Source organism: Strigops habroptila, chromosome 6 (genome assembly GCF_004027225.2).
Source record: "Strigops habroptila isolate Jane chromosome 6, bStrHab1.2.pri, whole genome shotgun sequence".
In the NCBI taxonomy this organism is placed as follows: Eukaryota; Metazoa; Chordata; class Aves; order Psittaciformes; family Psittacidae; genus Strigops; species Strigops habroptila.
Window position 1 is genome coordinate 33,445,265 of NC_044282.2, and position 17,695 is coordinate 33,462,959.

The 17,695-nt window shown below is 35.0% G+C and overlaps 1 protein-coding gene across 10 annotated transcripts in view; it reads right to left on the reverse strand.

Annotated features, from left to right (window-relative positions):
- The window catches only part of ADGRB3 (adhesion G protein-coupled receptor B3), a 457,019-nt gene that overhangs the window by 264,954 nt on the left and 174,370 nt on the right, over positions 1 to 17,695 (reverse strand). For 6 of the 10 annotated variants that reach the window (XM_030489525.2, XM_030489534.2, XM_030489530.2 and 3 more), the window contains exons 3-5: positions 11,081 to 11,191; positions 8,778 to 8,807; positions 5,868 to 6,029 (exon numbers count right to left, since the gene is read on the reverse strand). In XM_030489525.2, the coding sequence (XP_030345385.1) occupies positions 5,868 to 6,029; positions 8,778 to 8,807; positions 11,081 to 11,191 (303 nt within the window). Of the gene's footprint in view, positions 1 to 5,867; positions 6,030 to 8,777; positions 8,808 to 11,080; positions 11,192 to 15,075; positions 15,093 to 17,695 lie in introns of those variants that run through there. The other 4 variants (XM_030489532.2, XM_030489528.2, XM_030489529.1 and 1 more) reach the window with 2 other exon arrangements.

Below are 17,695 nucleotides of genomic sequence, written 5' to 3' on the forward strand. Positions count from 1 at the left end.
ATTACATAAAATTAATACAAAGAATCATAGAAGATGCATTCTTCTCTACCTTAGATGTTTTTCCAGCTGCAAGACAAACTAAAATACTATATCCATATGTGCTTATATACTATATACATTCCCTTTTCATAAACATTTGGAGTTAAATTTTCAGAAATTTCTATAATATATTACAGTTAAGGACATAGTAGCAAACCAAGTCCATACATACATTGGTAAGCCAGTTCTTTATAAATTGGAAAATACTGCAAAGCAACCTTTAGTTATTTTTCTTTTGCTTAAATAAAAGTAGTTGCACAGGTTTAAATTAGGGTCTGTAAGGAAAGGAATGCAGTGAGATCTGTAGTAATACTAGGCATTTAAGAAAAATACAGACACTTAGTACTCAGACTGAGCATTACACTCTGTATCATATAACTGTGTGTTTCTGCAACATTGTCTGTTTGAAGGGTGTCTGGAGGGTGAAATAATGTATAACATCTCAGTGTATCATTGGTAATGATTCGCAACATTACAGAAGAAATAGATTTTCTGGTTTGTCCTCACTTTTTTTCATCACTGTGAAAGAACTGGTATATAGGTTTCCTTTGCCCTGAAGGCATGTATCACCTGCCCAGTTTCTACAAATAAAACCCTTTTCTTGTAGGGATCAGAATAACATTTCCTAAGGTGAAATTCAGTTGCAAGGGTGCAGAAGGATGTTCAGCTCCCTGATACATTATCACAAAATCATCAGTAAGATCAAGGGGAATTCTGCATGTAGGTAAGTTCTATTGCATTTCATTAAAAGTAAGGAAAAATGTCATTTCAGATTCTATGTTGAGGTAAAAAGCTTGTTAGGTAACTTCTGAGAAATCGTTCCTGACAGAATATGTCAAGCTTTATACAGGGAATATTTTAACTCACTAGTTAACAGCTCAATTGCTGGAAAGTTTTTAGTTGGTCACATAGAAGTGGTCTAAAATACAAAATTATTATTGCACATCCTACATGGCTAGCTTTATTAAAATTATCTTATTCTAAGTATCACATCAGTCTGCACTATATTAACAAAAAAACCCAACCCAAACCCTCAAGAACATTCCAAATTAATGTTAAAGTGACAGATTATAGTCTAATTATTGTAGAAACCTTGAATAACTGAGAGATTTGGGTCAAAACCAGGTAAACTAACTCATCTACAACTAGCAAATTGATGATTATATCTACATATAACCCCTTACATTTCATCTTTTCTCAACAGGTACTGTACTTTAACAGCCACTCTGATCCAGCAATACGATCTGAAGAATTTTTTCTCGTTGTCAAAGTATCAGATTCTGAATCCTGATGTATCTCTAAGACTCCAAATTTATTATCATATGAGAAGAATTAATGAGAAACCAATTTGTCAATCAGATTCCAAACACTGGTCAGTAATAATGTTATAATTTCATCTTCTGATACAATAATGCTTGATTAAGATGCTCAGGTGAAACAAGAACTTCAAAAAGTACATAATATAGGAAAAAAAAAAAAAAAAGAAATAACCTAAATTAGGAAAAGATTATTCTGTAAAAATTAGTTAATTAGAAAGGTCTTGACACTATGTAGAAACAGGCTGATTTTTTTTTAGGTATATATGCGTTTAAGTCTATTGTTTAAATTGAAGTTTGATTTGATGCTGTCAAAATGTTGTAAGTTAGTTATCTTCATTTTAAAATTACAAAAACATGTGCTGAGGGGCTCTTTAGAGATACTGTCTTGAACCAAAAGGTTATATATCTCTTCTGGCAAGAGTGTCTGCCTGTTAATAAAAACACAGAATAATTCTTTCGTGAGTTTGAATCTGAACATAAGCCAAACCAAAATGTTTCACTTTGGGTGAACTCAGACTCTCAGCAGCCTCTGTCTGTTTGTTGCTTAAATTACTCTGTGCCCAAAATCCTCCTCTACGACAAATTTTAGCTTGTTAAGTAAAAAATTTCTTGTATGTATAGACTTGTATATCTGAAACTAGTAGATAACTAATGAAGTCAAGGGTGGAAAAGGCATAACACTAAGAAAATAACCAATGTCAGCAAACAAATATCAAGGAGAATTAATCTGTTAGATGCTTTACAGAAGTGTACAGTATTATCCAGATCACCTTTAAAAGAACATCTTGATTTAAAATTTCTTACCTTTGAATATTTTTTTGACATTTCAATTACATTTTCTTTCTTTAATACTATTTTTTAAATGCAAAAAACCCTTAATATCTGATGAATTATATAGCCAGATGAGGCATGCGAAATTATACCAGATGGAGAGCTAGCCCACAGGGGAGTTACTATTTTCTATAACACAGTTTCAGATGCAAGATTCATTATTTGGGACAAAAATATTCAGATTATCGCCAACTTATCTGTCAAAAATGTTGCTACCACAACAAGTTTGGATTACTGCAAAGCATCTTTCCCTTCTTTCTGCCACTCTGTGAACCTGATCATGTTGAAGTGAACACCCACAGTGTTCACAATACACAAATGCTGTGAATTGGGAGGAGGCGTGAGGCCATGCTGGCCTTCATCCTACAAGTATATTTTAGGAGATTTTTATTGGGGCTTAAATGCTTTTAATTTGATCAGCTTTAAACTGAACAGAAATTGAAGAGCTATTACAGTTGTTGAAGTTTCAAGGTAAGTGGTACTGGTCCAGTACTGTTTAATATCTTCATCAATGATATAGACAGTGGGATTAAGTGCACCCTCAGCAAGTTTGCAGAAGTCACCAAGCTGTGTGGTGCAATTAACACGCCTGAGGGAAAGGATGCCATCCAGAGGTACCAGGACAAGCTTGAGAAGTGTTCCCATGTGAACAACATGAGGTTCAACAAGGCCCAGTGCAAGATCCTGCACCTGAGTTGGGGCAATCCCAAGCACAAATACAGGTTGGGGAATCAATGGATTGACAGTAGCCCTGCCAAGAAGGATTTGGGGGTGCTAGTGGATGAAAAGCTGGACATGACCCAGCAGTATGTACTCACAGCCCAGAAAGCCAACCATATCCTGGGCTGCATTAAAAGAAGCATGGCCAGCAAGTGCAGGGAGGTGATTCTCCCCCTCTACTCTGCTCTAGTGAGACCCCACCTGGAGTACTGCATTCATCTCTGTAGCCCCCAACTTAAGAAGGATGTGGTCCTGTTGGAGTGAGTCCAGAGGAGGGCCACAAGGATGATTAGAGGGCTGGAGCACCTCTCCTATGAAGACAGGCTGAGAGAGTTGGGGTTGTTCAGCCTGGAGAAGAGAAGGCTCTGGGGACATCTTATTGTGGCCTTTCAGTACTTAAAGGGGCTTGTAAGAAAGATGGTGACAAAATTTTTAGTGATAAGACAAGAGGTAATGGTTTTAAACTAAAAGAGGGTAGATTTAGCCTAGCTGTAAAGAAGAATTGCTTTACAATGACTGTGGTGAAACACTGGAACAAGTTGCCTAGAGAGGTGGTAGATGCCCCATCCCTGGAAGTGTTCAAGGCCAGGTTGTACAGGAGATCTAGGTGAAGATGTCCCTGCTCACTGCAGTGAGGTTGGACTAGATGTTCTTTAAATGACCATTCCAACCCAACTATTCTATGACTCTATGGTATCATAGTTTAATATGGCTCAATAATCACATCAGATGCTACATTAAAGGATTTTTTGAAATTAAATTACAGGGTTTGTTAGAAGTTCTTGAAGTCAATGAAGAAGAAGAAGAAGTAGAAACTAACTGAGGTATTCTAAGTTCTTTCTCCTTTCAATTTTAGCTGTCTTAGAAAATTATTCATTGTGCTGAAATGAATCAGAGGCACTACAGTGCTGGATCCTGAGATATTCTTGCTCATAAAAGAAGCAATAACAACAATGGTTACCTGAGCTATGTTTTATTGTCAACTATGCTGTACTTCTCTAGAAGGCTCTTGGTTGCAAGACAGACTGAATTACCTAACGGACTTCTGCTGCTGAAATAGTATTGGTCCGTAACAAATATAAATAAACCAAAAATTACGTAAAAAATGGTTCCTTCATGATTTTACTTGGTTATCAGAAGTACTATTTTGAAATTTAAACTTTAATGTCAATACTAATACATATATATTATGATGAAGCTGGTGAATCCCATTCTCAACATTTACCAGGATAGTCAGATCAGAGAGAGATGTATTCCCTAACATACCAGTGAGTATATTTGACAATAAAGGAAGTATTATAAAGGCAGTAGATGAAAATGCTCTGGAAGTTTTGCCTTAGTATTTGCAACTTCAACAGGTTCCTTTGAAGTTTGTGGATAGATGCTTGAAGTATAGTCCAGGAGACCATTCTGCATACTTCTTTATTTTGAAAGAGCAACTTTTTCATGAGGAAATGTTCCAGCTCTCAGAATGCCGCCACCCCCGCCCTTTACTAATCATGCAAACATATAATCAGTATGCCCCAGTTGATTTTTTATTTGTAGGTTACAAGGAGAGACCATTGTTATGTTTCTGTACACTTATTACTTCTATTTTATACTCTGTGATGTAAAATCTTGCTCTGCTAACAGAGTCCAAAAGCTGTATGGAATGAGTGGTACAGGTCTGGGTACACAGGCCAGATCCCAGTTATGTATACATATGTTTGAATTGTTTTTTTCAAAGTGTATTTTAATTACACTAGTGTACAAATTATGCATTTTGTTATGCATGGACCAGGGTTAATCCTGAACTATGCAAGTCTCTGAGTTAGGATACATAATGTAATGAGGACAGAGAATATTTAGACTAACAATTAAAGGGATGTTTGAAGAATAAATGGAGCTGTGACTAGGAAAAGCACATTTCTAAACTGTTAATCTTGCACTCTGCCACATAGTAGTGACCTTGTACCCAGGCAGAGACCAACATAAATTAATATGATTATTGTAATTATGTGAAACAATACAATATCTAAGATTTAGCCCAGAAGACTAATTATTTAGAAAAGGTAACTCAAGATACATAAAGATTATCAGAATCATCTGTGGTGATCCGAAAGGGAAAATATCTTGCCAGCGACACTGTTAGCCACTGAGAACTGGTAGCCATTTCTCATACTGGGTATCTGGAAACAAAAGCCGTACCCTGGAACAACAGTCTTTTTGTGTGAGCATTGTTTAAAAGTTTTGTAGACAATATGATTTTTAAGAATTAACTTTTTTCCATTTTACTTTGACAGCAAATTAATTATCTTGGGTTTTGAATTACATGGATATTTTTGGTTTTATATGAACAGTTCCCATTTCTAATTGGAGAGAAGGAAGATAAAATCCTGTAAAATTAGGTGATTTATACATCTTTCTTCTTAGGCAAAATAAAATTAACAAGATCTTTCTTCCTTTGGTCAGTAGCTGTTGCCCTTTCTTGCCAGAAAGAAAAAAAAAAAGGAAAGTCCATGAAGAGGTTATTGTGCAGAGAACTTTTTGGCCCATTGCCTAGAAGACAGTATTCTAAATCGAAAAACAATTGCAGCGACAAATAACTTAACCCACTCTGTTAATCAGTCTCTGCTTTTTAAGGTATTGATGATCTGGGTTTCTTCCCTAGTGTGTATTTTGTACTCATACTGTACCTTCTCTTTTCTGAGTGGAAATGAGAGAACATAGACTTTTAAAAAAATCTGAAACTGTCAGAAAAAAGGGACTCTTGTTTCATATCTTGACTGTTCTGAAAGTTAAATAACAATCTACATGACAAAATTTCACAGCTGAATAGAATTAAACTTCTCTCCTCTAACTGAAATGCCCTTATGAAATTCATATTAAAAAAAATAATAAAAAAGATATAGTTTCAAATTCTTATCATTATACAGTTCAAAAACATCCACAATTTTATTTATTGGCTGCTAACACTACCTGGACAGAGGGCAGTGTTATTGCAAACCCTTGATTCTCTTAAAGGGCCGCTGCAGTGTGTCCCGTAAGGTGATACACAAGTTCTGGTTCGCACCTGCGACCCTTGACCACAAGTAACTGAACACGTACTCCACTGGGCCCACTCTTCAACACCAGATTCACCTGTATCCAAGACAACAAACAAACATGAATATAGGCATAAGTATTAATAAGACTTTTTTTTTTTTTTTTTTTTGTGAAACTCATTATCGACTGCTCTTATAAATCAAAGAAAAAAAGTACCACACCAAAATAAATATTTAAAAGTTCAGGGAATAAAGCAGCTGTGAAAATGGGCAATGAATAGAAAATAAAGACACCTACAATGCTGCAGTTACATAACGCCTGTCAGAGAGAAAAACTTTGATCACTTAGCATCATTTACAACTTTATGAGAACTACTATCCTTCAACACATCAGAAACAGCAGTGCCCTAAGGATCCTAAAAGAACATAGACAACTCTTTATATAATAGCAAAGGATTTGTCTTTGATATTTATGCTTATCAGTCTAGATGTAAGGGAATTCTGGGGTTTTTTGGGTTTTTGGTTTTTTAAACCCAACACCCTAATTTCTTATCTTTTCTCTCAAGGAAGAGAGTCATCTAGTTCCCTGGTGAACAGAAGCACCTTGCTTACCAAATTTTGACCTGAACAGTGGGATGGAAACTTTGGTTTGATCATTTACTGCACATATCTGCTCCTCACTTTAGATATACAGGTGTGCTAAATTCTTGGGTGCGCTAGACCTTATTACTGCATATAGTTCATATCACCATGTTCAAAATTGTTGGATGAGATTTATTAATACTGTACATTTGAATAGCTTTTTTTTTTATTGTTGAGAGAGAGCACATTGTATTGTTTCTATTTTATGAAAGCAAGTAACCTGTAAAGTCTTGTTCAGGAAAGAATGCTCAAATTTAGTTTCCATGAACAGCTATACATACAATTCTGGAATTTCTTTCCCAAAGGCATTCATGTTCAGCAAACTGGATCCCTTGAGTATTCTCAGAAAGCAAATGCAAAAATCATGTGATCAACCTCACTGAACACTTTGAGTAAATAATTGTGGATTCCTATTTATGTTTTCCTATTAAAAATCAGTATAAAATGGCATGCTGAGGGCTCTGTCATACCCTTAATTTTTAGACATAAGTCATTTTTGGAAACAAATGTGATTTTCTGCTTTAAAATAAATGGCATGATACAAACTTCAGTCTTGAATAGCTGCTTAAAATTTCAGTTATCTCAATATACCTCTAGTCTTCAAAAGTTTTGATATTGGTTGCAATCAAGGGAAAGTCTGCCAAGCAAACTCTTCCAAGAGTGCAGAAAGTGATATACTATTTCTTGAAGTTGTTTTAGTAGGAAGCTTGAAACCTTTGCAAAATGCTTGTCTCTGCTAGTCCTCTAAGAAACAATTAAAAGGCTAGTCAAAGCTTTAAAAAAAAAAAAAAAAAAGTGCTTAGTCAGTAAGAAGATAAAATGCTTTACAATTAGCACAAAAATCCCTCTGCTTTTCATAATATTATACCCAATTCTAACAATTTCTATTGACAAGTACAAAATGATGATTTTTTTTACATACAAAAATTAACCAGTGATTTTTGTAGTAATTTTCTTTATTTGTTAAGTGGAAAAAAAAAAGAGAGAAATTTAATCACTGATTATTGTTTTAATCATTTTTCTGATATGAATTTAGTATTTTGATTAGGCTGTTACCTGGCTTGGGTTCAGATTAGATGATATAATATAGTAAATATAGCTAACATGTAGGTAGATATCAACAATTATATTATATGTACTATAAGCTCCATGTGCATGGTAAAAATACTTGAATGGGTATAGAAGCTTGTATGGGTATAGAAACTATGGGTTTCTAGGCTAATATTTTTTGTCTTTTCCTACGTGTTTGAGTTTGCCTTCATTAAAATGGTTTAGATAAAACGTCGAACAGCAGAAAAATTCAAAGCTGTGTTTCTCAAGATGTTCCTCATTATGCAAACCAGTCATATATACTCAGTGTAAATTGTCCATTAGTCAACACAGAAATGGTGACAGTGCATAGATAATAAAATACAGAAATGAAGTATTAAAAATTTTAAATTTTGGACATCTTAATGTTATAAAAAATTGCCCTTAACCCCTGCAATATGTTGAAAACCAGCAATGACATAATGCTAAGAAGTGTGATTATACTGAGTGAATTTTGAAATTAATTTGAAGTATTAGAAGTTCTAAGCATATATGTAGTGTCCAATCACAAAGAGCAGAATCTAGCAATATACTTCAGCGTATGTAAAGAAGTCTTAAACATTTGCTGGAGCAAGATTCTCCACATTAACATAATGTATGGTGCAAAAAGAGCAAATTTTTTCTCACCAGCTGCTTTGCTTCCTTTTGCACAATGCATTCTGATTTTTTATTAATATTTAATTTTTCAGAGTATTTTGTACTGTTGTCAGTATGACTATTACTTATTTTTAATTAATTTGAAGGAAGCAAACATCTTCACAGACGTATTTCACCATGGTTAACCATTTTTAATTAAAGCAAATAAAGACTTCTTTATTTTCTACAATAAACCTAGACTGCCTAGGTAATCTGAAAAGAAATCTTCCATTGCTTTATCTCTTTTGTATTTTTTCTTTTCTGAAATGAAAATTTCAAAAGGGCTACTTTTTATTTTACTTTCAGTTTTATGTTACTTGAGAAGCCTTAAAATTTTATATCTATTGTATTAAATCTACAACCTCAACTATCAGCAAGGTACCAAGCCCTTATTCTCCACTGCTGCTTGTAGTAGCGACATATAAGAGGAAACATAACTTACTGTATGGAAGACTTCATTGATGTATATAACGCTTACCTGTATTGTACTCTCTAAATCCCATAACACCTAAGAGAAGGATCAGTCCAAACATGAAAAATGACAAATATAGGACAATAAATTATTCACATAAATGATTCACTCACAAACAGGATAATGCATATTTTCATGCCACATCTTAAAACTCTTCCATTCCCAGCAAAATTCAGTGGATTAAGTCCACTACTCTTAACAAATGTTTTTCATAATTCTTTTTTCCAGGACAATTCTCTATTCCTGTCCCTCTCTATTCCTATCTCTCTGCCTTTTTAAACCATGCGAACATTTTGTTGCACTTTTGCATCTATTACACAAAATAAAATATTGAACTGGCTTAAAATATAAGAAACCTCATAAACTCAGTATCCATTTACTTTAAAGGCTATTAGAATTCTCAGTACATGGGTAAATTCATGAGATAGATATGTTAGGAAAAACCCTATGAATCAGTTTAAGACGATATCACATTCACTATATTGCAAGAAAATGAATGCATTAGAGGTGAAGAAAATATGCAATGATCACTACAAAGGAAAATCAAAATGAAGAAGAGATGAAAATTAGTAAGTATGTCCAAAAAGAGCGCAATATTACTTATAATGTGTTTAACCTTCAGTATGTAAATTATAGATTTCCTCAAAGTTGGGCATGTAAATTTATATGCTCTGCTGATACATCTCACATGCTTTCAGAACAGGACCTTGAAAACCAAGCCTGTATAATTTTGAACGTTCATCTCCCACTCCACACACGCAATCTATCAGAACCTGATGGTATAAGTGCTGCATTTATAATGCAGTTCTCTAACACTCATAATAGATGCATTGCAATGCATGACTAGAAATTATCAAATACAAGCTTTACCTGATAAAGTGAAAGTTTTAGGGATTTATATGAGGAAATAAAACAGATCATCTTACTTATCTTTTGGAGTAATTGTATGAATTCAAGAAACAGCATAAAAGCAAAGGTGTTATTCTATGTAGTAAGCAACTGACATTCTGAGCTAGGTATGTAAGTAGTAAGTTCTACTTGCCTAAACGAAAACTGCATGGAGACCAAGATGATTCTAGGCTCCCTTCTTCCACTACATTTTCTTACAGCACTATCAATTGCGAGTTAGCCATAAAAGTAGTCCTATAGATTAATAGGAGAGAAACAGACTTTTCCCCCTCTAAATTCTTTACTAAACAGATCCACAGTGATTGGCTATACATGTTTAGATTACTTAATATATTGATTTCTGCAATTCTGTTAAGTAAAGCACCCTAGTCAACATGCAACAGAAATAGAAGCAATTATAGCTCTTTCACTAAAGTGAATATAAACTGGAAGCATTATGTATGACTGATGCAGGCATTTTTTCTAGGTTAGTAACTATGGAATACAAAGTAAGTTGTTTCAAATCCATACAATAATTATGGAGCACAAGACTTTCAGTGCAGTAACTTACTGGAATGGAGCATGTAGGGAACCACTGAAGAGTTAGATTTTACCAACAGATACACAGATCATTACTGGTGGCAGTAGTTTTGGTGTATGAGAGCTTATTTCAACTCACCACTGAAATTTTGTCATTGACCTCAAAGGCACCTGTGGTAACTGTTGGTAAACAGGCTTTGTTTGTTTGTTTGGTTTGTTTTACTTACTTTAGCTCTAGGTTTGTAATATCATCTTGGTATCTCTATCTAAACAAGATGAAGTTGCTCACAAAATTAGAAAATAGGTTTTAGAAACATATTTTAGAAAATTAGAAAACCTGTTAGATAATTTGGACATCCAATTAAAAACTACTTACAATCAATTTCATTTAGCAATTATGAATCTGGAAACTAGAGTGTTGTGCTGGGCCAAAGATAGTAAATGCTGAATGTATGCACATTAGAGTCACCCTAGCAATTAATTAATTTGATAAATGTCTAAAGCTGGGATTAGACCTCAGTCTATTTATAAAGAAATTCTAAAGAATGTTCTTAACATCTGTAAAACCAAAAGTTAGTATGTCACTGTAAGATGTCCTGTGTCTTGTACATGTGAGACTGCTTTTACTAATGAAGAAATTCATGCTTACACTAAATAATTCAGTATCCATATTCACAGTGCACGTTTTTTGTGTGATCTACCTAATTCTCAGCTACTTTATTTATGGACTTTAACTGGTGAAAAATAAAAATAAAAATAAATGTTTCAAAAAAATTATCAGCTTAGAAAACTGACAAATATGCAGCAAAAGATTATGGAAACATGCAGTGGTTTTGCTAAAATTAACAACAGTAAATAGAAAAATGTAACTGATGTATTACCAGTTTGTGCCATAAATTTAGCAGCATCAGCTTGTTCCTGAGGGACCCTTTTTTCATGAACAGATCGAGGTCGCTGACTTTTAATTGTATGATCTCCCATCATTCCAAATTCTAAAGACAGAATAAAGGTTTATGAAAGCTTGTGTGTAGACATTTCTCAAAAGTCACATACTGTCTCATGCAATATGTTCCTAAACATACCTGGAAGTTGCTGGCAAGAGTCAGGCAAGTGATCATGACAGTTAACATCAACTTAACTTTGCTACACTCAGCTTTTAAATTTGTGTCTGCAGATTTTCAAACATGATTTTACAGTATGAACCAACATTCAGTGTAGTGACACACACTATAAATCAGCTGTATGACGCAGGATAAAAGCAATTATTCAAATGCAGACATTTTATACCTATATTTTGGATAAGTGCAAACCACACCAGAAAATGATTGTGACAATGTCAGACATTGCTATTCTATGGCAAAGCCTGATGCTCTTCCAAAGGGCTTCTATTTCTGCATGTCTTTCAGGCTGATGAAGCCTTCAATATTGATAACAAGTCATCTTTCGGAATGGTGGCAAGGTGAAATAATAATTTAGGCAACAAACTGCTTTTTTTTTTTTTTTTTCAGGCTGAATCCAGCAGAACAGTACTTGTGAACTGTTTTCTTTCTGAAACCTCTCAGTTATGAAGCCTATAGTTTTTATCTTGTCTTCAGCATTTAAAAAGAAGCCCCCATGGATTTTAATAGGGAAATCTACATTAAAAAAAAAAAAGAAAAAAAAAATAAACGATATGAAGACTCAGAGTGTGGGAGACAAGAGGGCTTAATTTTTTATCCTATCAGTGCTGTCATTTTCCCTCTCTGGTCCTGCACAAACCTCCTTGCCTCCTACCTCAGACTCCACTTTTCCTTTCTGTGAAAAAATGCGCAGGGTCCTTAGCAATTAAAGGGGGACTGCTGTGTCTTCCGCACTGCCCCTTCTGGTACTCCCAGGCACACACTGCTGTCTGCGGCTTGGTGCTAAATATTCAGTTTTTACTGGGACTCTAATTTAGGAACCGTGTGCTGGGAGCCATGAGTTAATATTGAAACTGCTTCAGCTACAACCACATGAAGTTTCTGATGAGGCAGAAGGTGACTGAAGCACTAGGAATATAAACATCTTGTAAATATCTTTCTGCTGGAAGATTACCTTGCAAATGTAAAATTCAAAATTCTCCCCAATTTGTAAAATCATGAAGATAATGAAACTTACCATCCTGCCTCAAAAGATGCAAAACAAGGTTTAAATGCTACTAATAAATATTATTTGCAAATACATTGTTTTGATAAATCATTAAAGTAAACATTTAAATTTCTACTTACAGTAAAAAAATAAAATAATAAAAGGTAAATATATTTGTAAGGGGTCAATCAGCAGAGAGAGGTTTTCTTCCTTTCCAGTAAATTATGAATATATTTCTCAAATTAGTGTTTCTTTTTTGTAATATTCATTAGTGGCACTACTTAAAATATAAATGTACTTATTCAGTTGAGAACAGCAATGAAGTTGGCATTCTAAAGAGAATATTTGAAACTCTAATTAATAAAATATATTTTGAGAATTAATCAGTCAAGATTTTTAATACATCCCAGAAATACATGTAAAAGATAATTAATATATATATATGTGTATACATACATGTGTTATAAAATTTTATGGATATATTTTTACAAAATACACCTTTTCTATAGCTCTTCTGATTTGAGAGTTTTTTATTCTGTGGGAAATCTCTCACTATAATTGAAGTTTTACAATCAATATTTTAATGCAAATTAAGATTAGAATGATATTTTTACAGTTTTTGTAAGGTGTAGTACAGATGACCATTTAAACTAATTAACAACATGGTGAAGGACAGGAGACTTCACATAGCTTTTCCTTTAAAGAGGCTGTGAAAGGAAGGCATATTTGCTCTGAGTTTGCTGCCTGCACACTGCCTGCTTGTCAGGCAATTTAGAGGATATGGCACCATTCTCGCAGAAGACTTTAATTCTATTTTTTAAGTTACAAACAGAGTGCAAAAATGGGAGACCTTTGTTAGAGGAAGGCTTTCTAGAGGCATACAGGAAGGTGGTGAATGTTCCAGTCCCAGTCCCGCAGCCTCCCACGCAGGGTGCAGGCACATGCAGTGTCCTGCAGGACAGAGACCTCTGGTGAAGAGGCAAAGGAAAGTCTGGGAGATCAGATTTCAGGGCTGTGGTTTATTCCCAGCGTAGCTCCATTCACAGTGATGGATTTACTCACGAATATCACCAAAGAAAATAAAATACAAGTCATCGATGCAGGATCTAATTATGCCTTGACTTTTTCATTTTCCACAACACGTTTTAAATTTACACATTCAATTCACTTCAACTATTGCTGATGCTCTTTGAGATGCACTTTTCAACTAATCTCCCTTTAATGTATTAAGCATTTATATAAATATATGTAAATATTTAAGTATATATTAAAGATGTTTCATAACAAAAATTAAAATATTTCTTTATAAATTTCATCAAAAAAATGGAACTGGACTTAGGCAGCGCTCTCATTTTCATATTCACTATTTAACCAAATGCCTCATGAGAACAAAAGTGGTATCAGGAAATGCAGTGTACTGGTATGGATGAGGACTTTAAGGCCTCATTAAAATTCAGGCCTCATAAGAAAAGAAAAATAAGGGTCAAGTATATTTTCATAATGGGATCAGAAGTGTCCAGTTTCTGTGTATAAGTACAAACAGTGCTCTCAAAATTATTTAATCTAAGAAATTCAACAGCAGTGCATTTTTATGAAGCATTTTATAATAAAATATTTTACTTTAGTGACTGCCATAGTTTACAATAAATACTAAATAGAACTTTCCTCCATTTTCATATCCTAGCTAACAAATGCAAAAGATGAACCAATTATGCATTTGGTTTACCTTAATACTTCACAGAGGAGAAGTATTTAAATGCTTTCTGGGCTGGAAAAGCAATTTAACCCAAGTCAGACTAAATAGCACAGTAGTTTCAGGCACCTGTTTGTGTGGGAAAGGTGATAATAACCATGTTACTCTAGACAGTATCTGGTGAGAGGTGTTCTGAAGGGTCAAGTCACATGATTCAAGACGTGATGTCTGGGATATAATATTGCATGTTTGAATTGAGATTCTGAGTAAAAGAATTTTTTGCATTCTCATTCTTCTTACCTATGTCTTGCTGAAAATAAGTTTTCTAACACAGAAAAAGGTATTTTTGCAGATATCAGCTTCTGAACAGAATATTTTGGTGATGCCTGTCCTAATTTTCCCTTGGGTGAAACAATAGACCTTCTCTGCTTTTACCTCAAATATTGATATTAAATAAATAGTTTCATTAAATAAAGAGGGACAAGAAATCTTTTCAGCAGCAGACAGGTACACAGCCTGATCCAGAATTCACCAATGTGACTCTAAGTTAGGCCTGGAAACATGAAAAAGTTTTAATGCTTTCTGTTACATTGTTAAAGCTTAATCTACCTGCATGAGAATAAACTCAAAGAAATACTTGGATATGTAAATAACAAATAGCATTATAAGGAACCCTGAATGGGTTATTTTAACCACACCATGACTTATAGCAAATTATAACATATTCCAAACACTTGAGGTAGAATCCGAGGTTTAGTTATCTGGTAGAAGAATTTATCCTGCTGCCAGTGGTCCTTTGGTGGCTATGGAAGTACAGTAGTTTCCTGCAATAGGATGCATATTCTTTCTCTCCTCAGCTGTATACAATGGATCAATACTTGAAATTATATTAGCAACGCATATGTCTTAATATGAATGTCATTTACCATTTAATTTTACATATAACTCTGAAGCATGTAATATAGTTCCTTGCCTTTTAGGAGTTAAAACCAACCCAAACAATAATTTCTGAAATTCCAAAGTTTACAGTTGAGTATTATTTACAACAACTCTTATCTGTAGTCCCATTGGCTTTACCTTTATTTTTATGTTATATTATGGGAATTTTTATTCCTATTGAGTAACCTTTTTAGTTTTTAAAGGAGAAGCTAAAATCTTGCGGCCAATGTAGGTGTACATTTTTAGGAGAGAAGAGAGGTGCCATGTGCTCTCTGTTGGAACAAAGAAGAAAAAACATCTGTTAACAGGATAAAAATGCAAAGTAGGAAGACTGAGAAATAAATACAAAAGAAAAATACTGGCTTTGCAAGGTTCTACTCACCAAAGGCTAGTCTTTCTTTGCTTTTTGCCAAGTAGATAGTCATTAAAGTTAAGGTACATGTCAAACAGATTTTATGCATAGGCTGTTTAATAATATTTGCAAGCCTGTTACATATATATCCTAGTCATCAATTGACATTATAAACAATGTTGGTTTAGCTTTTATGGCTATTTTTACTTCACATTTCATAGGAACTTCACAATGTAAATGTATTGATCTTGTTATAGGTGTACCATCTACTATGAATTGTGCTATTAATGGCACAGAACACACCGGCATTAATAAAAAAAGCCTCTTCAGCATAGTAGAGTCACAGAATGGTTTGGGTTGGAAGGGACCTTAAAGATCATATAGTTGTCCCCCTGCCACAGGCAAGGACACCTTCAACTATACCAAGTTGCTCAAAGCCCCATCCAGTCTGGCCTTGAACACTGCCTGGGGTTGGGGCAGCCACAGCTTCTCCGGGCAACCTGTTCCAGTGCCTCACCACCCTCACAGGGAAGAATTTCTTCCTAATATCTAATCTAAATCTCCCCTGTTTTAGTTTAAAGCCATTCACCCTTGTGCTATCACAATATGCCTTTGTAAAAAGCCCCTCTCCAGCTTTCTTGTAGCCCCCTTTAGGTCCTGGAAGGCTGCTATAAGGTCTCCCTGGAGCCTTCTCTTCTCTAGGCTGCAGAAGCTCAACTCTCAGCCTGTCAGTAGCTGGTGACAACACTATGAATGAACTGTTCAACTAAAAAAAGTGATTTGAGGCCTTTAGGGTTACCCCTTCAGGACATGTAAAATGTAAAGCAACCTCTGGGAGCTGCTGAGTGTCCTCAGCATGTACTGTACTGCCTGGAAGGTGAGACGGTGAGCAGCTCCCTGAAGGCTGATCAGAACCTCAAAAGCAAGAAGAGGCAATAAATTCCCCGAAGTGTCTGTCATTTTCTTCTCTCAGCCACCCACTCCTGAACTGTAAATAGTCAAATGAGTGTTTTCAATTACTCTTGACTATGGAATGAATATTAAAGGCCTTGCAGCCAGAATGTGCATTAATGCAGACTCTCACATACAGGAGCATGGCATCCTCTCTGTACCAACACGGAAATGTTTTGCTGAGAAATTATGCAAAATGCTAAAGTATGTCCAGGTGAAGGGGAAGGAAGGATTGCATACAGGGACAGGAAGAAAGAAGGGGGCTATAGAAATACATGAAGAACCAGTTTGTTTAATTTATGGGCTGAGCTATTAACTGATTTAAATATATGTGATTAATTGCAGACTTCCAGGAGCTTCAGAACGTTTCCTGCATATTTAATTTTTTTGTAGTCCATTCTACAGTTTCTCCCACAAAGATGCTTGTGCAATATGCAGTAGTAGCAGCAGTACTTCGGGTTTCTCCTCACAGTTGCATCTGGTCAGTACAATTTCTTCTGGTCACTAGATGGCAGAATGTGCGTTGACTCAGAAGCACAATTCTGCATTGACTTGAGAAGCCGTGACTTTCCGCTTCTTTTTCACTATAAAAATTATCCCTCACATATATATATAAAATTCATTACACTCAAAGGATTGAGGGTGTTTTCTGGGTTTTGGGGTTGGTTTTTTTTTTTTTTTTTTTAGTTCTTCTTTTGTAGGTATGGAGATTAAAAAAAAAACAAAACCAAACCCAAAAAAACCCCAAACAAACAAACAAACAAACAACCAAACCAAAACAAACAAAACCAACTACCATAAAAACCCAAACAAACAAACAAAAAAAACACCCTAAACCGAACAAAACATGAGCTTCAGTTGTTTTCCCTTCACAGTAAACCCTGTGACAAAAAAAAGAATAAAATCCCAGGAGCACTCCCTTGCCTGTCTGCAGCCCTGCTTCGCTGTAGCAGGACACTCAGGTCCCACAAGGAAGCACTTGTCCTCAAATGCTGTGTTGGCAGGACACAGAGCTTCAGGGCATCAGTGAAATATCAGCACTCTGCAGTACAGATTTAAGCTATGGCTTTCTATGGGAACCCCTCAAAATGATATTTCCTCACCAGGAAGGCAAGTTGCCAAAATGGTAACATAGCTATTAGCTGAATTAGATTTCCATGGGAACCTCCCAGCAAACGTGGAAAACGTTCTTAAAACAGTCTTTGCATACTTCCTACGTAGATCCTGGTCCCATAAAAAGTCCCCTTTTGGCTCTACAAAACAGTATAGAAGAGCTTTGACCAGTTTCAAACTGAATGGAATATTTTCTTTCACGACAGTGAATTAAGGTCTGAACTGAGCTGTATTCATGAACACAGTGAGAAAGATATCCTATTACTCATGAAAACATGGAGAGGATTTTAATAGTAGTGGAAATATGAAAGGCAATAGTATTTGTACTTACAAAATAATTTT